Source organism: Musa acuminata, chromosome BXJ1-4, assembly GCF_036884655.1.
Source record: "Musa acuminata AAA Group cultivar baxijiao chromosome BXJ1-4, Cavendish_Baxijiao_AAA, whole genome shotgun sequence".
Classification (NCBI taxonomy): Eukaryota; Viridiplantae; Streptophyta; class Magnoliopsida; order Zingiberales; family Musaceae; genus Musa; species Musa acuminata.
The window spans coordinates 40,148,897-40,174,416 of record NC_088330.1 but is presented as its reverse complement, the minus strand read 5'-3'; the positions used below and the strand labels follow the sequence as shown (position 1 = coordinate 40,174,416).

The 25,520-nt window shown below is 40.2% G+C and overlaps 5 protein-coding genes across 5 annotated transcripts; 1 reads left to right on the top strand and 4 right to left on the bottom strand.

Annotated features, from left to right (window-relative positions):
- Positions 1 to 682: 682 nt before the first annotated feature.
- On the bottom strand, positions 683 to 4,243 carry LOC135672628 (GDSL esterase/lipase EXL3-like). The gene is made up of 5 exons (XM_065181127.1): positions 3,917 to 4,243; positions 3,608 to 3,738; positions 3,262 to 3,498; positions 1,150 to 1,405; positions 683 to 1,081 (listed from the first exon to the last, which is right to left on the bottom strand). The coding sequence occupies exons 1-5, from the start codon at positions 4,188 to 4,190 to the stop codon at positions 888 to 890; spliced, it is 1,092 nt and encodes a 363-aa protein (XP_065037199.1). The 5' UTR covers positions 4,191 to 4,243; the 3' UTR covers positions 683 to 887.
- Positions 4,244 to 7,298: 3,055 nt separating this feature from the next.
- On the bottom strand, positions 7,299 to 8,147 carry LOC135580799 (uncharacterized). The gene is made up of 2 exons (XM_009399722.3): positions 7,990 to 8,147; positions 7,299 to 7,891 (listed from the first exon to the last, which is right to left on the bottom strand). Exons 1-2 carry the CDS (start codon positions 8,004 to 8,006, stop codon positions 7,537 to 7,539), a joined length of 372 nt encoding a protein of 123 aa, XP_009397997.1. The 5' UTR covers positions 8,007 to 8,147; the 3' UTR covers positions 7,299 to 7,536.
- Positions 8,148 to 9,520: 1,373 nt separating this feature from the next.
- On the bottom strand, positions 9,521 to 10,881 carry LOC103983433 (24-methylenesterol C-methyltransferase 2). Its single transcript, XM_009400646.3, has one exon. It carries the CDS (start codon positions 10,763 to 10,765, stop codon positions 9,671 to 9,673), a length of 1,095 nt encoding a protein of 364 aa, XP_009398921.3. The 5' UTR covers positions 10,766 to 10,881; the 3' UTR covers positions 9,521 to 9,670.
- Positions 10,882 to 13,617: 2,736 nt separating this feature from the next.
- On the bottom strand, positions 13,618 to 15,224 carry LOC135672627 (WUSCHEL-related homeobox 8-like). Its single transcript, XM_065181126.1, has 2 exons — positions 14,738 to 15,224; positions 13,618 to 14,258 (listed from the first exon to the last, which is right to left on the bottom strand). Exons 1-2 carry the CDS (start codon positions 14,895 to 14,897, stop codon positions 13,783 to 13,785), a joined length of 636 nt encoding a protein of 211 aa, XP_065037198.1. The 5' UTR covers positions 14,898 to 15,224; the 3' UTR covers positions 13,618 to 13,782.
- A 4,872-nt stretch (positions 15,225 to 20,096) lies between these two features.
- LOC135668526 (probable serine/threonine-protein kinase PBL21) lies at positions 20,097 to 25,106 on the top strand. The gene is made up of 6 exons (XM_065178519.1): positions 20,097 to 20,634; positions 20,731 to 20,894; positions 21,012 to 21,201; positions 22,750 to 23,141; positions 24,145 to 24,678; positions 24,776 to 25,106. Exons 1-5 carry the CDS (start codon positions 20,532 to 20,534, stop codon positions 24,409 to 24,411), a joined length of 1,116 nt encoding a protein of 371 aa, XP_065034591.1. The 5' UTR covers positions 20,097 to 20,531; the 3' UTR covers positions 24,412 to 24,678; positions 24,776 to 25,106.
- Positions 25,107 to 25,520: the final 414 nt, after the last annotated feature.

The window sequence follows — 25,520 nt, the reverse complement described above, 5'->3', positions numbered from 1 at the left end:
TCTCAAATCTTTTTTTTTCTTTATTTTATCCTAGTCAAAACTACCAATGTAGATAATTTCATTTTTGTACATCATTTAATCATACCAATTTAGTGCACATTTTTATTTTTGTTGTTTCGATACGACGATGCGTTAGATTATATAAATACAATTAAATATATTAAGTATTCCCTAATATTTGAAAATGTAAAATTATATCATTTGTTCATAAATTCTAACACAAACTTTGATTTGATCATCGAATTTAGCTCTACTAATTGATTTTGTATAGTTATCATAAGTATTTTAATTAAGTTCGACCATCATTTTTTCAATCGCATGTCTTCGAGTTCATCAAACAAATTTTCTCTCTTATTGAAATCATACTAAATTGGTAAACTAAATTCCTATCATGATATGAAGACAATTTTAGTTGATGATAGAACTTATTGATGCATCAACTAGAAACTAAATTTAGAGAGTTAATAGGCAAATAAATACAACGGAGAAAAATGTATTGTTTGATTTGGACTTGACTTAGGACAAATATGGGCCCTAACACTATACTAAGGGTGAAGTAAGGCTCCTACCAACGTCGATTGCTGCCATTGACCTTATCTCTACGTTTAGAGCGGTTGTTCTACACTATATATCCATTACATTATTTGGCACCCTAATGAGTGAATGTATAATGCAACCATAGTATAAAAAGAGGTTAGACATCAATGGCGAACACGCGAGGTTATATAAGACATCAATGGCGACTTAAGTAGCTCGTACCAGACAGATACAAAGGACATGGAGACAGTGAAAACAGATGAGCAGGAAATAGAAATGGAAATGGAAATGGAAATGGCACCATGCAGAGAGTTGATTGAACTTCAGATGACGTCCATAACACTCTCTCGCTAAAGCAAGTAGGGAAGATACGTCTTGAGAACCCAGTCCACCAGTATCTCGTAGGCTCTCTCTGTGGGATGGAAGCTGTCCCAGAAGACGTACTTGGATGCATCTGCACAAGTGACTGTTGTCAATCCATTACACAATACTGAGACTTCAAGGTCTCCTGTGCCGCAGCATCCCTTGGCTGAAACCTCGAACCCTACACAAAGCATCTCGATCACTCGGTAAATATTCAAGTGAAATAAGATGTGATGTGTAATGACTTACCGTAAGCATTCGGATGCAGTATCATGTTGAGTAAGATCGTGTAGATGTCGACGTAGACCAACTTCGTTCCTTGATGCTTGGTCTTGAGTCTCTGCATCTCCTCCTTCAACCCTGAGTTGTATAGCTGGGCTACCTGGTTATGACCGGAGGCACAAGACCTCATGATCCCTCCTCCTAACGTTCTTTGAGATGGCACACATCCGATCGGAGGAATCCCCACTACAGCCACACTCCGCGCTCCGAGATTGACCAGATCCTGCAGGCCGAAAGAGTTGGCAGTGAGAGATGTTCGATCATGATGAAGCTCTTCACCTAATCCTTAATGCTGAAAAGGGTTGTGCGGTCAACTCAGTGTAGGAAAGATTAAAATGTTTTTCGCTGATAATTATGAGGACAAAATAGAATCCTGGAATGACGAAAATGTAACATCCATTCTTGTTGCTCCGAGAACTTGATCAGCGGATTCAAGTGTCTTGAAATATCCAGGTGTAAGTAGTTGAGTTCATGGCAAAACTGTCCTTACAATCAAAGCCTTTAAGAACTTGTTCCTATTTCCTAAGGTGATATGAGCTACCATATTAATAATCAACTCAGATGAAAAGAACTTGTACAAGTCAGTGATGAACAAGGTGAGTTCCGGTCCCGAAGGAATCTCCATTGATGGCAAGTCCTGTGTCACAACAACTCAGATGATCTTATTTCGATCCTCACTGATCCTGTATCTTCTGGTGGGACAATTTTCTATCAAAGGAGATGAAGCTTTTTTTATGTGATATTGAAGTCGAAGGATATCTTCAATCGGATTCATAATAAATATATGATGGGATATCTTATTTTAAGTCAAGCTGGTACGTCTAATGATTCAATAGGTAGGCCACGTCTCGTCAAGACTGGTCGCCAGCGTACAATACTTCAGACAGTACTGCGTCCCTAAGTGATGTGGGGAAGGGGGGCTGTGACACATTTACGCCCCAACTACGCCGCCAACCGTCCTCACAGCGACAGGTGCTACGACAGGACACGTCTCCTTTATGACACACACAGGATCCTCTCTTTCCCATCTTGGGTGCGCAGGCAACTGACAAAAAGAAAAAGGAAAGCAGATATCTACTACTGCTGCAGTAAGATTTGATTTACAATGGGATAGAGAAAGGTCGATGAACCCCCTCAGGACGCTCATGTGCAAACGAAGCGTTTTGTTCCAAGCTTCAGGCACTCGGTGCAACTGAGATTTCCTTGCCTTGTGGTGGTTTCAGTCAACAGATCCAGAGTCGACTTTGTTCACCGGAGCAAGCACGAGAAGCAAGGTGATACAGACCAGAGAAGGGGTGAGAGATGAGAGTACGACCTACGTAAATGCATTGTCGTACTGTTTCTGAACAGTGTTGCATTTAGTTCGGAATATACTCCTCGTGCTCCTTCAATTAACTAAGAGGACAAACTCGAGCTGGCGTTTTTAAGAGTTACAGTAGAAGATTTGAATCCATCAGTTCAGAAACTGGAAGAGAAGCATTACATTTGTGATGGACCACTCACTCCTCATAAATTCTTTAAGTACTATTCTAAAGTCATATCCTTCAGACTCAAAACCTTTTTTTCGTATATTATCTTTGTTCTACTATTCTTCTGATATAAGTGAAACCAGTGCAGATAAATGTGGCCCTCGAATTCGCTAGCTAGTGTGACAGGAGTGTAGCGAAAGGAAAGCTTAAGAAACTCTTCCTTGACTAGTGTTTTTATGAGCTCTCGGAGCAGAGGTTTGATCTACATTGTTAGTTTGGTATCCCCATCAAACCTAAAGCTGTGATCTGTGTGTAATGGTAACCACTAGATTGTCTATGGAAAGCTTCAAGTTTCGTCAAGAACTCCACAGAGAGCATTTCGTATAATTTTGTCTCAATAATTCCATTATCACAGAATGTGCTTATGTTCACAACAAGTCAACAGAGAATGAATGAACGTAAGCAGCATATTTATGTCGCAATGATGCATTTTTAATGAAGTAAAGCAGCAGATAAGATAATAAATACTAGTTAACAGTCTGCATCGAGCATAAGACTTGGAGAAGGAACAGCCAAAACTAATGGAGCACAAGCGATTAGAAGGCCTTACCTCAACAAAACCAGAGGCTTTGTGTACCAGGAATTTGGCATAGGAAGAAAAGTCATAAGAATGCTGCCTCAAGGATGCGGGAAGAAAGTAGTTGTTGGCTATATCGTCGCTCCCTGCGCATACAACGTATAAACTTGCAGAAATGATGCTGTTGGCTCTCTTTTTTCCTGCAATGCCTCTCACCTTCTTCTTGTACTCCTTGAACAGTTCCAGTTGATCCGGCAGCGACAGCACCGACTGTGGTTGCCCCACCAAAGATGATCAATAAACAAGGATAGACACTAGCATGTACGTGCCAATGAACGCTCGAGAACCCTAGAAGTGGTTTCAGGGATAAGATAAGTACCGTTAGTGTTGGGGTTAAAGGGTCGAACCCCGACCCACTCGAGGCAAAACTCACACCGGTTAGTAGATCCTCAGGTCCCAACGTAGTTCCAAGATATGCCGGCAAAAGCTCCTTCACTCCGACGGTCGAAGCTAATCAAAACAAGATAACACGCCGAGAAGTGAATGCTTGACTTGGGTCATTATCCATGCACACAAGTCCTTTTTTTGGGCACGTTGGCTCACGTAGGTTTCGTTTATACGTTGAACTTTTCATTGATTGGATTGGTACAGATGAAAGAACGAATGATGTGGAAATGAGTCGATATACCTATGAAGTCAGTGGGGATCTTCCCATTGCAGAACCTTCCCGTGGGCGAGTGGCCGATGAAGTCCTTGCCGTAGGGTGGGAAGTTGCTCTTGACGATGGTCCTCATCACATTGTTGTTACCCGGGTCGACGATGGAGTCGCCGAACACAATCACGGCCGGCACCAGGGCGGCGGTCTGGTTGACGGATAGCACAGACGTCGGGAGAAGCAGGCAGTGATGGAGGAAGATGAAAAGTGCAGCTGCAGCAGCTCTTGGAACGCAGAAGAACATCATCTTTACGTTTGTTTTCTTAGCAAGTGATCCCGGTGCAGAAGGCGAGCAAGCAGCCTCCTTGGTGTATTAGGAGCTAGCAAAACGTGCACCGAAGCAGGCGGTGTGATGCGATGACAGTAGTAATAAAGGAAGGGGACCCATGGACGCTGCTGAGCTAAAGCCGCCATTACTGTGACGTACGGATATTAGGGTGATGGAAAGAGTTCTCAGGTCCGGCGACGGGAGGCGATGAAAACGCCAACTTCAACTACAGTAATTTGGTTCAATGCATTGTTTCTGATAGACCAATGGTAAACCAGACGTGACGGAAGGGGTTCTGCTCCGACCATCCCCAATCCCCTGCAAATAATCTCCTCGTTGTTCTCGTTCCTCCATAATTTAGACGAAGAGATACGATATCATTCTTTATCCATACAAAAAAAATCGATGAGATATGTGAGTATCTTATCTACTGTAGTTCTATTATTAAATAATATGATAACAAGTCGAATTAATCTAGATCGAAATAAATAGGTATTTGATACCAAATTAAAAGTCGTGATAGAAGGTCATAGTGAGTATATAATCATCAGTTAATTGTCATCGAACACGTAATTATCACGTAATATTAGAAAGAAAAGAGAAGACGAAGATTGCCCTTTGCAAAAAGAGTTATGGATTGTTTCTGTCCCTTTTACGCTCAAAGTATAAAATAAAAAAATAAATTATTTTTTTAACTATTTGTATCTATACTCATATACTCACGGGTTACTAATTTGAATGTCAAAGAGATCGGATCGAGATGGGTCATTAGTTAATTATCATCGAACACGTAATTATCACGTAGTGTTAGGCAACATTCTTCCCTTGTTGGGAAACCAAGCAGATGAACGTAATCTCATCAATTATTGGTGAGGACTTTGTTCTTTCCACCACCATCCATATACTCCAGATGGGTTAAGATTCACGTCATGTGATCTCATCAAATATTCTCATTAGGTTATTCAATGAAATTATCCTAAAATCAAACCCGACCCAACCTGTGGCTCGGTCTGGCGCGACCTGAGCCTGGGTTCAGGTTCGACTCGAGTCCAGTGGTTCGACTGGACCAAGCTGTCTCAGCCTAATAGGCTCCGCCCGGCCCAGTAACGGGCTTAGCAGCCCACTTCTTGCGGCTCAGTTCTGGTAGCCCACATGCTACCGCACGGTCGCAGCCCACTGCCCGCGGCCTATCCAGCAGCCCGCCCCTTGTCCACTGCACGTGTCATGCACGTGGTACGCTCGGGCCTGGGTTGGCCCAGTGTTTAGGCTTGTTTTGTGAATTGGAAACCAATTGGCCCTAAAATTAAACCCGAATCGTACTGGTTTGACCGATTTATGAGGCTTTGACCTAAATTGGATCTAATCGTTTAAATTAGATCAGTTTAAGGTGATTCCCAACTAGTCTAATAAGGATTATAAGTTGGTTCAGTTAGATCCATGTTAAATTGAGTCCGATTTAAGTCAATTGGACGTATTCAACTAGGGTTCACGTTATTTAAAGAGTTATTTAGGGTACGATTCATGATATTGATGTTCTTTAATGATTTATAAATCGATAGATGTATATGATAGCATAAGTCTATATGAGTTATGCAACTAATATGATAAAAGGACCTATGTGATCAATGTCAATTGGAGGAGGACTAATATATTAGATGATGATTTCCTTTGGGAATTAATAGACTATTAGACGTAATACCGGTTCTTGTTGTTTACACTTTGGCAGACGAAGGATATCGTTTTATCTATTGTTCGGAGTACGATATATATTCACTTCCTTTTCCCTCATCGAGTGTTGGACCTAAGTCATCTATTATGAGTTATATTTGTGACTTAAGATTGATCCTTGTTCTAATTTATGCTAGCAAATCTGATTTTTGAGAATTGTGATAATATGATCTGACTTATTTTGATTTATTTATTTTACATTTATTATACCAATTTCTATATGTTTTGAGAGGATGTATAAGAGGTACCAACTTAGCTTTTGTTGATTTTTTTTTTGTTCATATTTTTCGGTGGGAAAGAGCATTAACTATCGTTAGATAGAGCTGCATCGAAGAAATTAAAATTTTTATATTTTTAATTTAAAAATAAAGATTACAAAAATAATTTTAATATTTCAATTATAATGGACGACATCAATGGTGACAGATGGTAATGCCACTACTAGTGGCAGACGACGATGCTACTAGGGGGTGTGGGTGATTGTTGTATATGAGAAAAACGACGACGAAAGATAAAGAACTGTTGCCGGATACATCTATCATCTATCAGGAGCTCAACAACTGCTCGTCTGCCAGAGAGCTTTCTTTTCCGGTCAACAACGATCATGACCGAATAAAATTTCTCCTCCGTTGAGCCCCTCATCTTCCCTTTTTCATACCCATGCCAAAACTAACACGGTAACGAGGGCGATGGTGGGAGCTTTGGTGACCCCAATTTCGGATTGAGCGATCCACCCAATGGGTCAGTAGCGATACCACCATCATCTTCACCGACAACTACCATTATCTACGACCACCATCTTGACATCTGCATTAATGCCAAGCAACATTACTCTAAAGATGTCAAGTGCATTAATGCCAAGCAACATTACTCTAAAGATGTCAAGTGACGTTACTCTACGTATGCAGTTGCAGTTACCGAGTACTCTACATCTGTATTGATGCCGAGTCAGTTACCGAGCGCTCTACAACACCGTTTTATATCTGCATTAGCAGTAATGCATTTGCTAAGCAGCCCTTTCGCCGCTCGTCCTCGTCGTCGTTCCTGGGGCTCTTCTTGACGAGGTGACGGTCGGGGAGCTCCTCGATGGTGTCGCGCCCTTCGTGAAGCGATCGCCACCGAAGGTGCGGGAGCCTCGGCCAAAATCTGCGCGGGACGAGGGAAGTGCAAGCAATGCTCCCTGCCCTACTTTGAGATGGGAGGAGAAAGAAGGGGTATTGGATTGATCCCGAACCCTTTTACCAGGCTCCACACGCAGAGCCAATTGGGTTGAGCAATGAGGTAGATCAAAGGCACATGTCCGAGTTCTCTAGAACCCACACATCAACACTGGGATCATACATTTCGTGAAGGCAAATCTTCTCGAAGGCACAACACAAGTCTATTTCGATCGAAAATGCTTTCGCAATAACATTGTTCAGTGGAGCTGTCAAAAACAGTCCATCTGATACCTTTACAAAAGGGAGAAAGATGCAAGAATACGTCAACCGTCTTCTATCAAAAGTCTACTCCAGAATTCAGATCTGAGCTTGTGATACCAAAAAAACAAAATACAAAGCGTTCATCTATCACCGTGATCATGCATCACGGATCAGGATCAGGAGATGTTGAGGGCCTTGATCTTGAAGCGGTACCTGGGGGCGCGGGGAATGGCCTGGCTGGGGCCGAAGCCGAACTGGCCGTGGCCGCGCATCATGGGGGGGCCATCGTCGTAGATGTGGCCAAGGAGGCGACCGCAGGCGTCGCAGAGGATGCGGGTGCGCCGTCGCTGGATACCCCAGTAGTTGACCGTCTCGAAGAAGGGCATGATCCGGTCTTCCTTGGCGAAGCGGAACCTGGCGTCGTCGATCCAGGAGAAGGAGAGGGTGCCCTTATTTCCGGCCTCGAAGTAGGCATCCGCCGGATACAGGTGCGCCGCGCTCAGGTTCAGGTCCGCTCCGCACCCCGCGCACCTGCCATTAACGTCGATTACAAAGTCAAACAACACAAGATCGACTCAAAGATACATGGTTAGAGATCAATTGGCCGGAGAGGGTATAAGTTCTTCTACCGGTAGACGGTGGCCATGATCAATCTCGGAAGGGAATCGGATTTGGGCGTCTGGGGATAGAAGAAGGTTAGGGTTATGCGGTTTGGAGGCTTTGGTTTCGTTTGCTTCTCGTGGAAGAAAACCGAGGAGGTAGGTCGGTCGACGACGTTGCGAGAAAGGGACCGGAAGAAGTCGAAAGGGTTTTAGTTTTCGTCCGGAACTGTACGCTATTCCGTGCTTACCGCAATTGTGATTGGTTAAATGACATGTGGGACCCATATAACCTAAAAGCTAGCACCAATTGCAGTGAAGGTAAGAAAGCCTGAACACGATTTTTGAAGTCTGATTTTTAAATGAGTATATTTTGAGTATATCCATACTCGATTCGTTTGGACTCACTAATTAGTTCATTTGTTTACATAGATTTGTGAATAAGCTCATTTATGTATTCACAAAGATGTTTTTGTTGTAGGCTTATTAGTAAATTTTTGTTTTGATTACATTGTTATTTAGTTATCTAATAAACTCATAGAGGTGCATTCTTTGTTGATGATTAAATTATCATAAAATTAATTTTTTTAATTTCTTTTTCATCAACAAATATTTTCTCAATTGGTTAAGATATTAAACGTCAATAAAATCTAAATGACGATAAAAAATCTATATAATAACCTTAAAATTTTTAATTTTAGTTTATATTTATTAATAATTATAGTATTTCTTTTAAGACTAATTTAGTAAAGATGAGGATTCAAAACTTGATCTAATATATTCTAATAGAGGCTAGGTAGCATAGTTGCTAAAAAGTTAGATAGATCATCATAAAATCCATCGTCTTATGAGAGTTCATACTCAAAGAGGAATCATAGGAAATATGTGAACAATCGCCGTAGTTACTATATAAGTGATTAGCACAATTATATATTCCAAGAAATATACAAGTGTGGAATTGATATTAATTCGATAGACGTATAACATTATTACATTGTTATCATTTGTAAGAGAAAAAAATCCAATCTTGACATTACTACTACAACGTTTTAGCTTAAGTCTAAGGAAGGAAGTTTCAAACCGGGATTTAGCCAAAAAAACAAAGATGATGTCTATTTCTTTTCATTCGCTTGATGTTCCATATCAACCACTTTCAGAAGATAGAACTTAATTCTTGATGGGAAAGCAACTCCAAAACTTTTTCCTCCTTTCGCTTCGGAAAAGTCTTGAAATAGGATGCTTTTGATTCTCTCTGTCATGACGGAAATGCACTCCAACGGGCGACGTTTAGGTTCATTGTTTTGATAGAAGTTAGTGCAAATAACATACTAGAAAAATGGGAAGAAGTCGAGAGCGAGAGCGAAAGCGAGAGTGAGAGAGAGAGAGAGAGAGAGAGATATGTATATATATATATAGTAAAAATTATGAAGCAATTCCTGTAATATTTTAAGGTTAGGGGTGAAGATGCAGGTCTCGTAGAACGTATCTCTCACGGCGCTGCAGCAGCAGCATCAACGTTGTGCGTTCCAACTGACCCCCACACACAGCCCGTACATTTCAATGAAAAAGTAATAGTCACAAAGATTTCATCAAACGAGAAATGGGAAGAATCGAAACACATCACTGAGAGATGAAGACGAAGTTAACAAGTTAAAAGCAGAGAGACGCTGTGATGACAACTGCAGAAGTAGGAGAACAGGAGATTAATTGATTAGGAGGCGGGAACGAGAGGCTTCCGGCAGAGGATAATGTGCATGGGGGTGAAGATGCCGGTCTCGCCGCCGTCGCTGAGATGTCGTGCCGTCTCGCAGAGCATCTCGTGCACATCCACCACGCCTTTTGGGGCGATCCGAAGGGCGGCGAGAGCGGAGACGACGAGGTGGTTCCGCCAGTAGGCGATCCGCCCCATTTTGAGGCGCGTCCACCAGGGCTCCGCCGGGGGCAACGCCTGGTCCCGCTCCTCCACCACCTCGAAGCCCACCTGCCGCGCCACCTCCGCGATCTCGTGGTGCGCTCGGAGCCCCGGGAGGGCGTCGCCCAGCTCGATCCCGCGGATGGTCTCCACGTGGGCGGGGTTGTCGGCCCGGTACAGCGCGGTGGTGACCCATTCGTAGGAGACGTAGAGGGCGCCGGGCTTGAGCACCCGGAAGACCTCGCGGTAGACGTCCTCGAGACGGGGGGCGTGGCATGTGGCCTCGATGGAGCAGGCGCCGTCGAAGGAGGCGTCGTCGAAGGGCATCTCGAGGAAGTTGCCGCAGACGACCTCGCAGCGTTCGTGCAGGCCGGCCTTGCGATTGTGGGCGCGGGCGCGGGCCACCTGGTACTCGTTGATGGTGATGCCGACGACGTGGGCGCCGGAGTGGGCGGCTATGGCGCGCATGGGCCCGCCGACGCCGCAGCCAACGTCGAGGATGCGACGGCCGGGGCGGGCGGCGATGAGGTCGGCGGCGCGCTCCTCGTGGAGCCGGGTGGCGTCGCGGTGAGAGCGGCCGGGAATGGAGGGGGAGAAGTGGAAGGACTGGCCCCAGCCCCACTCGTAGATATCGGTGACGAGGTTGTAGAAGGTGTCGACGAAGGCGGGGACATCATCGTTGTTGGAGGCGGCGACGATGTCCTCCTTGGGGCGGCGGAAGAAGGACCAGTACTGCTTGTACTTGTCCTGCACCTTGTCCCTCGTGATCGACCCCATCGTCAGGTTCACCGCCCGCTTCCCCTTCACCTCCGCCGCACCCATCACCCACACGAACCAGTACACCGCAGCCGCCCCCACCACCACCGCCGTCCACATTGCCGTCGATACCTCCATAGCCTTCTCTTCTCTGTCTCTACGCTATTCGTCCCTCTTTGTTTCTCCTCCTATTCAAAAGAAACGGAGACCGGACCGAGTGGATTTATCGACGGAGATCGATGCGGTATGAAAACCGCCGGAACAGTTTAATGGTGTCAGGTCAACATTGCCGAATAATGGTTCAATGTTTCCGTTTCGAATCTATGTATAGTATGACCGTATTTGGGCGCCGATCTGTGCCAACAAACAACTCAACCTCTCACCAACAAACTCACTGACCCACCAACGCACCCTTTTATCCTGGCAACGATGACGACGATGCTCGTCTCTAGCCTGCGGTCGGGTGTAGTTGCGGGTCTCGTCTGTGGGATAATAATAGTTTGATCGAATCTTATGTCTTGTGGAGAGCAGCAGTGGGTGGGAGCGTGAGGTGGCGTCCGGATGGCAGATCTTTTCCTTCTTCTTTTGTTTTGTTTTGTATTTTTAACCGTCCTCCACACCTGTGAGATCCCGCACGTGTCGCAAGTTTCTTACGTGCCAGCCCAAATCGTACCCGACATCGCTACCAGAGAGTCGGTTGGTGGACCGATGTGGAGACCGGTCCGGACCGACCCTCTCTTCCCTTCGCGATCCCGAGTCGCTGCTTGGAGTCGTACCCGCTTTTCTTCCTCTCACGTGGCAGAGTAGCGGCGTGGGACCCACCGTGGCTCCACTCGACCGGAACATGCGCAGGACTCACGTGACACAGAAAGCAGTAGCAGGAAATCGAGAGGGAAAAGCATTCTAGAAGGGAGAACATTATAGTATCTGGAGGGATCGGAGACGGGATGGCCATCAACGGACGTCCGTGATGTTACGAGACAGATAGTGGATACCAGAAGCAGGAGAGAGAGAGAGAGAGAAAGAGAGGACGCAGTGCATGCTGTGGTGGCAAGGGAGCAGGCCACCCTTCGCTTGGGAGCAAAAGTCGTAAAAAGGACACGCAATAGAGGACGAGCTGCCCACCCGCTGCTCCTTCATCTCGTCGTGCTTTTTATCTCTTTGCCTGTGGCCGTGGCTTTAGGCCTTGGGAGCTTCCTTTTGGACGGACGCTCGGGGGGAAGGGGGGGGGGGGTGCGTCGGTGCTCGTGCTGGTGGCTCCTCTTTCGTTCCTTCTCGTGCGGCTACTCTTGCTTTGCACGGAGATTGATATCTGAGACTAGCTAAGTTCCAACCCAGAGATTAACCTATTTCCTCACGAGTCGACATAATTCCAATGGGTCGCCAACTCAGTCGACCTGTGTTCGACTTATTGACCTCTGCACAAATGTCCCACGGACAGCTTGCACTCGACGAACGACAGGCGTGTTCGGTGGACTAGTTTGGCCACGCTTAACATCCGGCACTTGTTTCTGATGCACGAAGATAACATAAACAAGTTGGGAGCACATCTCGTGACACGAGATGCAAGGGGACTAGAGGACGAGAAGGAAGCACGTTGCGCTCACATGACATGATGTCAAAGTAGCTGATGATGTGCTCGTAATATCCACTAAAGTATCCCACCGGCCGAGTCTCTCCAGACGTGGTGGGGTGTGGCGTGGCGTGACCTGGACGCCGCTCCAATTGACGTGCAAGAGCATGTCATTGGTTTGTCATTTAGTTGATGGTCCGCATCGTGCTGAGTGTGTGTGTGTGTGTGAGTGAGTGAGTGATCCAGACCGTAACGTTTCGCAGTGAGCATTCTAAAGGTAAGGGTTTGTTTGAGAACATATTTAAAATATTATTAAATTTTAATATATATATATATATATATTAAATATAAAATTAAATATTTTATAATTTTTTAAAATTATATTTGATCTTAATGTTATATTGAAAATGCTTAAGTGTTGATTTTATCTTAGAGTAATATTAGTATTTTAGTTTTTATGGGATGTTAATATAATTTTTTATATTTTAAAATATCTTATGACTTCATCTAAAATTAAAAGATTATCAAGATGATTAAGTGAGAAACCAATATTACTTATCTTTTTGACAAAATAAAATTTTATTTATTTATTTATTTTATTTTAAATTACTTATTTTATCTTATATATTTGAGCTATACAAAACTGTTTAAATACACACTAAGAGCTCAATATAAATAAATATTTAGTAATTTTTTTTCAACCCGTATTTAATTTTGATGATGTATTATAAGTGCTGAAATACTGATTATGTAATTCTTCACATTTTCAAAGTATATAAGGACATCATGTATGCAGTTTAATATTATAAATAATAAAAGAAAATTATTAGAGAGATAAAAAAGATGACTCAGATTGAATGATCTTATGAGAATCTTTTATTGAGTACCGGCTAGTCTTAGCGATTAAGTCTTTGATAATCTATCACAAGATTCTAAATTTGATTATCATTTTTGATAAGAACATTTGGTCCATGTTCGTGGAGGGGTATAGGAATCAATGACTCATAAGTTCGTCGGGTCTCATTTACCCTCAGAGATATTTTTTAGAGCTCATAAAAAATAAAAAATTACGTAAATGTTCACGTTGCCTAAAATAGATAATTCCTTACGAGCCTAATGGACTGCACCAATTGGTCAATTCGGTTTATTTAACTATTTGATCATTCCTTTTTTTTTTTTTTGGAAGAAATATTGTAACGAAATACATCTAAACCAGCATATTGTAATGAAATATTGTAATTACTAAATTATTAATTAACGCGAACGAGTATAAAAATATATTTCTAATCATAATTCTCTATGTTCTTTCCAATACAATTTTTCTATAAACCTTTTAAAAATAATTTATTAGTGAAAAACTTATATTTATTATTCAAATTGTTTCCTATAATATTATTTGACCTTTGGCTGACATTAATTGACTTGCTGCCAACTCCCAACTCCGTGTGATTGCAACATGAGATACATATCCTGGCATGACAATCTAATCTGCTTTACAAAGATAACCGGACTGCGACCATCTAGATTCGTGTTCCTCACAATATCCTTCCAATTGTCAGAACGACACGACACCTTCACCACACTAAAACGCATCACCATACTTGGATATGTCACCTAATGCAAACATGCTCTGACTCCCATTCGATTCTGGATCAGCAAACCGCAACTCGGAGCTGATATCGGGGCTCTGGAACGGACCATCATCGACGGTAGGAGACAGATTGCCATGTGCCTTGGCTTTCTTCTCGTTCAGGGATTCGACCTCGGCTTCCGATTCAGCAGCGTTGGGTCCTGCACCTGGCTGCTTCTTCCTCTTCGACCGCGCCCTCCGATTCTGGAACCAGTTGTAGACGTTCGTCTCCGAGATCTGGCCGTGCTGCGAGAGCTCCGAGGTGATCTCCTTGATCTTTTGCTTGCTTGGAGTCCCGTTGCCTTCGTAGAATATGGTTTCAAGAATCTGCAGCTGCGTCGGGGTTGGCGTCCACCGCTGCCGTGAAGAGAGTTTAGCGACTCCTGGTGCCATTAGGGGGTCCGAGCACAGACTACCGAGCCTCATCCCTGCATTGCAGCAGCAATTCTACGGTGATTAGATGACATCTTCGTAATGGTTTTTCCTTAGGATGCCGAGAATTATGTCGAACACTTTCACCTCCAAGAGGGTTTTGTGTTATACCGGATGATGAATTGCAAGAGAACGATATCCTTTTATGTTTATGTTTAGTTTCAGCACAGAGAAAGGAGGAGTTCACCAAATCCAGAGAGTACGAGCATGTATCTGAAATGGAAAATGGATGAGGATCTTAACAGAGATCCAAAATCTACTACAACACCGAACACCACGCCATGAAGACACCGATGATGGATCACCCGTGAGATTTTAAGAGGGAAACAGAAAGACGCAATGAACAGCAAGAAAACATCGATTGACCCATCACTACCTCCAAGAATCGAATTCTAAGGAGTTCCCACATCCAGCAATCTACAAGTACCAGAATCGACCAAATCGAGGAGGGCAGGGGAAAGAACAGGGGAAGAACCTGAGAGCGAGTCCTGCTGGGCCGCGATGGCCCTGTGCATCTCCACCAGCTGTTCGCAGATGGTAGCGTAGGCGGCGATTTGCTTGCGCAGCACCTCCATCTGCTCGTCCGTCATCACTTTCGCGCACACCGCTCCCTCCTCCGCCACCCCTTCCTCCATGCTTCCACTCCCGATGCCGACAACACTGCGAGTCCCTCCGCTCTCCTACATCGTGATGAGGAAGTCGCCACCTTCCAAAATAAACAAGTATAAATCAAGGAACGGAGACGGTGGAGCCGCGAGGTTGGGCCGCAATTCTCTCTTTTTGTTCGCTTCTGTTTCTATAGTGGACAAGAGTTGCCTCGGGATCAGTGGAGTGGGATGGGCGGCCGGGATTGGAGGACTAGGAGGCGAAGACGGTGGTGGGAGTAGGTGGTGTTACGGAATCCTTGGAATCTAATGATGAGAGGGGTGGAAGATGGTATGCTGGGATATGATGTTTCTTTGGGTGGGGAGGTCAAGCCTTTCATCAAATCGCAAAGCCTTTTTTTGTAAGACAAGAGGAAGAGACAGCGGCATATATACATATACCACCGGTGCATTTGGGACAATATATATATATATATATATATATATATATATATATATATATATATATATATATATATATATATATATATATATATATATATATATATATATATATATATATAATTTTAAATACTTTTTATAAATATATTAATTTTAAAAAATATTATATTTTTTAAACTATATATAAAAAAAATTATTTTACTTATATCATCGCCTTCGAACCTATCGTGACATCTGCCCTACGTCACCTTTCATAGCCCTCAGATAAAGATTTATCATTATCGTTTACAATCCTAAATCTGAGTCTTATTGTCCCTTCATTTTGTTTATTATAATTGTCTCTGATCCTTGTACAAGAAAGAAGATGTACGAGAGTCACAAATGAGCATCACGAGAACAATATAGGACGAAGGGAATGACGGGTCTGATGGAGGCGAGGCCAAAATAATCATTTATGAAAAAAAAGAATGTTATGTGAGAATTTTTTAAAGTTAGGATACTGTAAAAAATTCTCAAAGTTCATTTTTTTTCAAAAATTCACTATATATATATATAGTTAAAATTATACTTGATATTAATACAGTTTGATACTGATTATGTGACAAATATGCCATTTTATGGGACCTTAAATGAACATATATGCAAAAAAAAATCCTTATTTTTAAGGATAATAAATTAATTAACTAAAGTTGAAGTTTTACTATCTTGGATATGATCTTAAAATCGATATAACTCAACAAAAGAATGATATAAGAGACTACATCTTTATACATATATTTTTAAAAGGTAACTAAGCTAGTTAGGTATTTTTTATGCTCATATTAAATACTTTGGGACCCATTGTCAATATATGAAGACTAATATTCTATTATTGTCACAAATACTCCCAACGGCACCAACAATTAGCAAGTGAAAGAATAAAATAAGAAGAAGACCAGCAGTAGTGATCAATCAAACATTCATTCGTTCATTGGATGGTGAGTAGTAGATTGTATCAGGTTGGAGGAAAGTGAAGTGAAATGAAAGTTCTGAGGTGGGAGTGATTCCTCTTCAACACGGTTGCACAAATCAAGGAATTGGTAGGTCAGTTGTCAAAGTTGACGAATTATTAATTATGTAGATATAACACTTTCTTTGATCATCCTATGTTTGACATTATGAACTCTCTATAACACCATAATCCATCGCAATCAATTTGGAATATGGATGCACTGTACAAAATTATGGTCTTGTGACAATGATATCTCTTTTTGAGGCTTAAGCTATATATATATATATATATATATATATATATATATATATATATATATATATATATATATATATATATATATATATATATATATATATATATATAAATAGAAGATATATATATATATATATATATTGAAATAATTTTTTGGTTTGATATTTTTCACACTCTAAGTTAGTTTCGATGAGAATAAAGTATTAGCAAAGAATATATGATCTTAATCATCATGTCAAAATAGTTTTTATAATAGAATAAAAATAATAAATATTTTATAACTATTTTTTGGATTAACAAACATGTGGCCCGATCATAAATAGATCTTATCTCCTCATTGTCACATATGCAACTATGCGTCAAGCAACTATTAGTGTGAAAGATTTCTCTTATGGATTATAATAGATTATTTTATTTTTGTTTGTCCATAACTATATCTAATCAAAGAAGTTACTATAAGCTCAAAAAAAAAGAATGATAATCTTTGACGAACAACGAGAGAAACAATTACTAATACTTGGACATAAGAAGTTACAAGAAAATTTATTTTTCATCTATTTCTTAAATAAAATAATTCGTAGGACAAAAACATTTAAGACATCGATGACTATCGTAAAAGACTCCCTAATACATCCAAAGCTTTACGTTCTTATAAATTAGTTAGTCTTCGAAAATATTAACTAAATTATACTTAATTAAGACTACTCTATTTGGTCAATTTTTTTCATAAAATATTATATTATTTGACTGTACGGATATTGTTTTCATCAAAAGCCATTACATTGAAGAGTTGGGAGGGAATTAATTGACAGATTGGTGATTTTTTTTTCCGACAATTATCCGTATACATCGAAAAGAAAAGATGGTCTGAATCTATCAAAGGATCGGAATTTAAACCAATTAAAATGTCCTAAATGAACATGAATAACTTCAATAAGAAAAATGATCAATCCATCGTCGTTTTTAGGACCGACCGCGTTCTTATTTAAGATAGAAGAAGGATGTAATTAACGAGGGACGGATTGCCGGTGCATGTGGCAGTCGGTACCCTCTCTCTCTATATTGTATGTTCCATTGAGTCGGGATCGGCCGGTGCACATGCATCCATGCATGCATCCCTCCACCGTTTCGTCGTCTCTCTCACATGCACAAACTCGTATTGTTGTCTTTATCTCTCGCCATTGTCAACACAGCCCGCTCGGCCTCTAATCGGTTTTGTATATGTTGTCACAATATATTAGTCGCATCTTTCGACATTCGACCGGCAAGACTTTAGCAAGCGAGTTTCGAGCTATGCGTAAGATACTTGTGTTAGATTCGTTATGATCAGATTAATTTATTTGAATATAAAAAAAGTATATATTTGATAAAATTAATATTCTCTGTATAAAAAATACTTATGTTTTAAATATTTATATAAAAAGCATAAGATTAGATTTTGAACTCTCAATCAAATCTTGAAATACGATACTATGTATAAGAAAAAAATAAAAAAAGAGAAAATGATAATGATAGTTACATTTCAACTCAGATTTCTTCCTTCTTAGTACAATAACTTCTAAGGATAAGCTACGAAGGATTTATGTTCTACGTTTTAGTGAGTGCGGATAAATCTTTCGTTTAAAAGCATAGGATCGATCATATCAAACCTGAGCTAGCTCATAAATATTGAGATTGATATATTTAGTATCACTTTAAGATATTTTCTTTTCTATCTCTAACAACATAGATCAACACTTAGTGTCAATGATCGATATCGCACTATCATGTAGTCGACAATTAACGTTATGTGATTAATGTCATAATACTATAAAATCGATACCTTAATACTATGTGATTGAGACACTTTAGCACGAAGTTATTGTATTTCAAATTTGATGCATTAAGGTCTGTAGAGGCATGTTGCCCTGTCGTTTGTGGGAGTAATGATACTAAGAGTTTATTGTAAAACAACTCTCTAGATATACTCAAAATTATATTTTTGGCTCAATATAATATAAAAATATAAGTTGAATAATCATTTGAACCTGTATTGACTTAGGTATCAGAGGGATATTATTGAAAACATCTCCGACATAATAGTTCAACATCATTAGTGCCAGACGAGATTTGTATCAAAAAAAATCACCCTAAGACAACTCGGACAATCAACAATTAACTTAACACTTTCATAAATGGATGGTTTAACATAGCAAAATAAAAAAAAATAGCACTACCTCAACAAATAGCATTGCATATTTAAATAAATAAATAATATATGAAGCTCAATGAAATGGAAGTCATTGAGCTATAACTATTAAAACATATTCCCCATTAAAACAATTGTCAAAATAATGGAACTCCATATCGAGATTAGAAGAGAGAAATCATTTTACTATAAATATGTGCTCTATCTTAGGTCAGTGGCTTCACAATGGATCAGAACCTCTGTTTTAAGCATAACCACAAAAGGATTCTTTCTTACCTTTTTGTTTTCTTATATCGAAGATTTGGCCACATGAGAGTAAAAAAAAAAAGAAAAAAAAAAGCTTATTATATCATGTCATAATTCTCTTAAGATGAAATGATCGACATAATTATGTAAAAATTTGTAAGATAGATGCAAGCAAATAAACTCGTGTGATTCTTAAAAAAAAAAAATCTTTTTGACTTTTTTTTCGGATGATATCTTATTTTTAAAATTCTCAAATCGTCACCTCTTATTTCAAAAAACCTAAAATTACTTTCCAAAAGATATTCACAGTGTTTTTTCTCCAAAGTTTCATACCACATATTTACTGAATTTTATGATTTATTTTTATCCATAAATATTATATAGTATTTTTTTTAAAAAAGTATTAAAAAACACTATATATTATATTTAAAATAAAAAAAAATATATATATTATATAATATTTTTAAAAATACTATATAGTGTTTTGGGTGGGAAAAAATGATAACTTTTTTAAGAGGTTTTTTTGAAATATTAGAAATAAAAATGATGATATGAACATTTTTAAAAAAGGTATCATCTGAGAAAAATCTACAAAAATAATATTTTCTCGGAGAATCATCCAATAAACATGCTTAACTCATTTATTAGGATTGCTTTGTAATTTCCATCTAATGCTTTGTAAGTGATGTGGATGGAATCGGATCGGACATCGGTCTAATCAAGTCTTGATGTGACACGTATAGTGGTGATAGGGATGAGGACCGTCGAAGGTGCTTGCTCATCAAGCGCATGAGCGAATCTTACAGTATACGATGGATGGGTCGTGCGGGAAGGGGGAAGCACCTATGGACCCCGCGAAACGACGTCTGTGGGACAGCCACGCAGGACGGGTAATCGCTAGGGCGGAAGCTTCGGGACGCGCGAATCATCATTGAAGAGACCGTTGGCGACAAGACGAGAAGGACATAATTTTCCAAGAGGACTGAATCACCGCTGACTGTTTTCAGGGGTGATTCAGTCTAACTCGCTGGCAGGATGAGGAAGGCGACAACGGAGGGAAGAGACGACGAGGCGCAGAAATCGCCTCTCCCATGTCGTTTCTCTCCTTCTCGTCTCTGCTGTGCCGCAGCAACAGAAGAAGCGAACAAACAGCAAAGAGAAAAAGGCAACCTTCCTTGGATGAGGTATGAAGCGGTTGCTGTCCTCCTTGACTTGTGTCAGCGACTCCGCCTTCTGCTCTCGCACTTCTCGGCATTCTCGTTCGGCCTACCCCTTTGGTTTTTGTCGTGCTTCTTGCTATTTCTTGTGGAGGTCTTTTGGATCGCAGCTGAAACCGCCTTCATTCTTGATTTATAGAAGACGAGTTGTTCTTAGGTTTTGCGATAGGAAAGTTAGAGAGAGAGAGAGGGCAGTCGATACGAGGAGGAGCGTATAGAGTGAGGAAATTGACGATGATTCCCCGTTCCGCGGCAACAGGGAAATGGACGTGGGTGTGATAAAGTTCCCTTTAGATCGGAGTTAGGGATTGAGATTGTTGCCGTAGATGAGCTGTTTTCCTTGTTTCAACCTTCGCCGGAGGGAGAGGAGTTGCAGGTTAGAGGGCACCGCCGGCGCACCCAACTCCAGATTCCTTGGCGATTCCTCGGGTGGGTATCTCAAATGGCTTCCACATTCTAATTTTTCAGTCGGATATCTTTCTTTGGGATTTTCGGCGACATTATGGGTTCCTTGTGTGAGATTAGAGCGTGGGAGCGAGGTGTCATCGCTTGGAAAGGAGATGATGAACTGTGCCCGAAGATTTGCTTTCCGAGAGCTCGCCACCGCTGCCCAGAACTTTAAAGAAGCCAATTTGATCGGAGAAGGGGGCTTCGGAAGAGTTTACATTGGCCAGTTGGATTGTAGCCAGGCAAGTCTTTACTATTTTAATTATAATTTTCGATTCTGGAAAGCTTCGATTTTTCTTGGTAATTTTTGCATCAAAAGTTTACTTTTGTCTAAATCAGATTTGGATGTTGACGAGCAGGTGGTAGCTATTAAGCAGCTAAACCGGGATGGGCTTCAGGGAAACAAAGAGTTTCTGGTGGAGGTGCTCATGCTGATCATGCTACGGCATGAGAATCTTGTGAGCTTAATTGGATACTGTGCTGATGGAGACGAGAGGCTCTTAGTTTATGAGTATATGCCAAAGGGCAGCTTGGAAGACCACCTGTTTGGTAAGTGTCTTTTTTCTTACTTTCAGAAATCCACAGCCAATGTCTATCTGTTTTCTCTGCTTCTCTTTCGATGGTTTTCTTGTGTTCTGTTTATTGCTGGCCCATCTTGTTTTAGGATCTGATGCAATTTTTTTGTTGCATGCGGACTTGTAGTTGAATGTACTTCTAATTCCAGAAGGACGAAACAATGTGTTTGATAGCATTTGCTTCTTCATAGTTTATGACCTTGGTGTGGATTACATGATCCAGTATTCCAAGCAATCGTTTTGGTACTTGCCAGGATCTCCATTAGTATATTGTTGGTTGCAGATGACCTCTAAACTTGGTATACAACAAATTGTTTAATTGCATATCCTTCTTTTTGCATGGTACGACCTCCTTTGCATAGAGGACTTGATCTGGCACTTGCCGGGATCTTCGTTAGTTTATGGTTAGATGGAGAAACTCCAAACCCAGCATGTGAAGGACATTGGAATAAACCTCATTAGATACTGGCAGAAACCAGACAACATTTGTTGGTGAATGATATCTAAAGAAATGCAAAAACTATGGCAACACTTTTTAAGGAAACACACTTGGACTGGACTGTTCATACATTAACTTTCTTCAGGTTACTGGTTTATATGTACTGGTTGTTGTAATCCACAATGGAGTTTGCTTTGACAAAAAAAATTGCGAAGACCACATAAAAAGGATTCATTGAAAACTTGCAAATTTAACAATATATTCCACAATGCCACTTGTAACATAATGCAGTTCTTTTTAATCTTTGCATTGTATAACTACTTTGGAATTTGTAACATATATTAATTTCCCCACCCTTAGGGTAACTTGTCTGAGCTTTCTAAAATATTTGGCTCGTATTTCTAAAATATAATTTGCCAATGTGACAAATATTTTTAAAATATTTAGAGCTGCAGGTGTTGTATATTTATTCCAACCATTCTTTTATGTTTGTATTTTTCTCTTTAGATTTGCCCAATTTTGACTTCTATTAATTGTTGTTGTTTCAACTAGCTTTATAGCTTTCAGACAAACTCTCTTTAGAAGTGACCAAATAATAGCAAGATTCTTATCAACTACTATGATGTATATACTCATTCCAACTAGCCAGTCATGTTTGTTCAAAATGTTTGAATATTGTAAATGCATACTTGGACTGCTTTTGTTAGCTTTTAGACAAACTCCTTGTCGAACCAAATAATACATTGCTGATTGTGATCTGAAGTATTCATGAGATTCAATGTATACTGTGTTAATTTTCATATTTTATTGAGCTAGTATTGTGGGTAGAAAAAGTTGCTTTCTCCATCACAGGTCTCAAAATGTTTAGTTTACAATTAATCGCATGTAACGTGCCACTGGAATTTATATTTTCAAAATGTGTCTGCATCTCCCGTGTTTAGTTCACAAAATGTGTATGCAGCTCCCTTGTAGTCTTATAATGTTCTCAACTATGTTCCACATTTTCACTGTTTTCTGGATAAACTATATTTTATTTTTGAAGCTTTTCATATGCAGTTTATGCTTATTTGTTAAAATTTTCAGATCCTTCTCTGAGCAAACCACCCCTGGAATGGAACACACGAATAAAGATTGCTGTTGGTGTTGCCAAAGGGCTTACATATCTACATGATGTTGCAAATCCTCCTGTTATTTACCGGGACATGAAGGCTGCAAATGTATTGTTAGACGATGACTTCAATCCAAAACTTTCTGATTTTGGACTCGCAAAACTTGGGCCTGATGGCGACAACACACATGTCTCGACAAGGGTGATGGGAACATATGGCTATTGTGCTCCTGACTATGCGTTGAGTGGCAAGTTGACAATGAAGTCTGACGTATATAGTTTTGGTGTGCTTCTGTTGGAGCTGATCACCGGGCAAAGGGCTTTTGATTCTTCAAGGATTGGAGGCGAGCAATATCTAACAAATTGGGTAAGTGATCTCAATCAGTATGGTTTTATGTGAAGAAGTGGTTTAGGCTGCTATTGCAATACATAAATGTAGCTATCCTATCACAACATGACTGTAAACCTCAGTTTTTTTTACCATGCATAACCCTATATCTCCTTTTTAGATCTCAATCAGTATGGTTTTATGTGAAGTGGTTTAGGCTGCTATTGCAATACATAAATGTAGCTATCCTATCACAATATGACTGTAAACCTCACTTTTTTTGACTATGCATGACTGTAAACCTCACTTTTTTTGACCATGCATGACTGTAAACCTCACTTTTTTTTACCATGCATGACTATCCTATCACAACATGACTGTCTCCTTTTTAGCATATAATTACTCTCAGTGGATAACATTCTACATTTCATATCATAACAAGTAAGAAGTCTCGCTTCATCCTACTGGCATATTCTTCTTATGCTGTCAAAACCAGTATAAATGGACTTTCTATTTTTCAATTTAACTTTGCTGCGTATGATGCTTGATTTTTCTGCCAATAAGTAGTGCCTCATAAATTATTATTCAATTTCTTTCAGGAACTTTTTATACAAATCTGAAACATATTTGTGAATTTCTGTTATATGGCACCTTGTAGTTCACAGTAATTTGGATGTAACACTGTGTATATGTAATGATCTTTATCATGATACATTAAAAGAAACCTTAGTTAATTTTCCCTTGCTTCTTAATGTTAGTGGGGTGATTTGTGGATCTAATTTTGGAATCAAGTTAACCAAATAAATGTTCTAAACATGTACTCCACATGAAGTAGTCCATGTATACTTCAGCTTATGCTGACATATCTATGATTAGACAGCATATGCTCATTCTGTAGCAAAATTGCAATTCCTATATATTGTGCACATTAAAAGCTACTTATTTCATATAATGTCATAGTCAAATTTGATGTCATATGTCATGTCGATAAAAGCTTCTTCAAGGCTGCTCTGTATTATTTACTTCTGTATCTTTCTTTCAGTCAAGACCTTTTCTCAGTGATAGAAGGAAGTTCAACCTGTTGGCTGATCCATTTCTTCAAGGCCGCTTCCCACAACGGGCCTCTCACCAATTGGTTGTCATTGCCTCAATGTGTCTTCAAGAGCAGCCCCATTTTCGACCCATCATGGCCGATGTGGTTGTTGCCCTTAATCATGTGGCATCTCAGCCATATATTCCTGAGCCTGATTCCAAGATCAAGACCTCTCCATCACCGCCCCCAGGGGAGGTTACTGGTACACCATCTTGAGGGTGTAAAGGAAGAAGAGGTTCAAGGAATTTATACATATGAGCCCCCAAGTCTGAAAACGGCCGTGTAGCATATTTACAGTTTCAACTCAATGCGATGTAGAAGATGGTGATTGAAAAAAAAAAAAAATCAGATGTTGTGCAGTGCCTATTAAATTATATGCTTGTGGAGATGCGTTACACTGTTCTATACCAAAAATATTGTCATCATATATTCAGAGTCTAGTTACGATGGGCAAAGGAGGATGTACCTGACAAAGCGGTTGAGGTAAGTTTGTGAGAATCAATTTTAATCTTCATATACTGTTATGACAAGTTTTTTCTAGTTATGTATTACCTCATACCATCGTTTCTGTTGGTTTCAGGGCTTTACTGGAGGAACCAGCAGTGAGCAAGCAGATGATTAATGCTGAGAATATCTATGAATACCTGGAACTATGTGGACTTAAGGAATTCGATTTGTTTATTCAAGGTGAATTCTCGTGGCATCATTTTGAGGAATGAAACAACCTGGAGATTATAACTTGATACCGTCGATGGATAGAGATTGAGCTCAATCACATTGAAATTTCACACTCTGCTCTAATTTCTCAGAACCATATATTTCAAAATGTCAGTGATGTTATGTTTGTTTTCGCAAAGATTTCGGGACTCGTCTATTGAATAAGAAGAAACAATATCTGATCATGCTTTTCATCTTGTTTGCATGACCCACTGTAGAATCTATGTTGCATTATGTGCAGATTTAATATTCATGGTCAAAGTCAAACCATTCAAGATTTCCTTCGGATGGCAACAGCAGACTCACGTAATCTTTCTCTGACCACTACTGTTTTCTCTCTGAATGAAAGCACAATATGAATTCCCAGACGATAACTATTTAGATCAGAATCTGTAGCACACAAAAATACTATGCAGAAACCCTTGAGCTATTGCCATTTTCTAAAATGGTATGGAATTGGTTCTGAGTTCCATAGAATTTAATTCCCCATCGTTCCTAAATCTGTGTTTTCTTGTTGAGATAAATCTGCTATAGAGGAAGATATCTCCTGGTTGGGTTCAGTTTGATCAAAGAAATATAGGTGAACAACATTTATGTTGATGAACCAC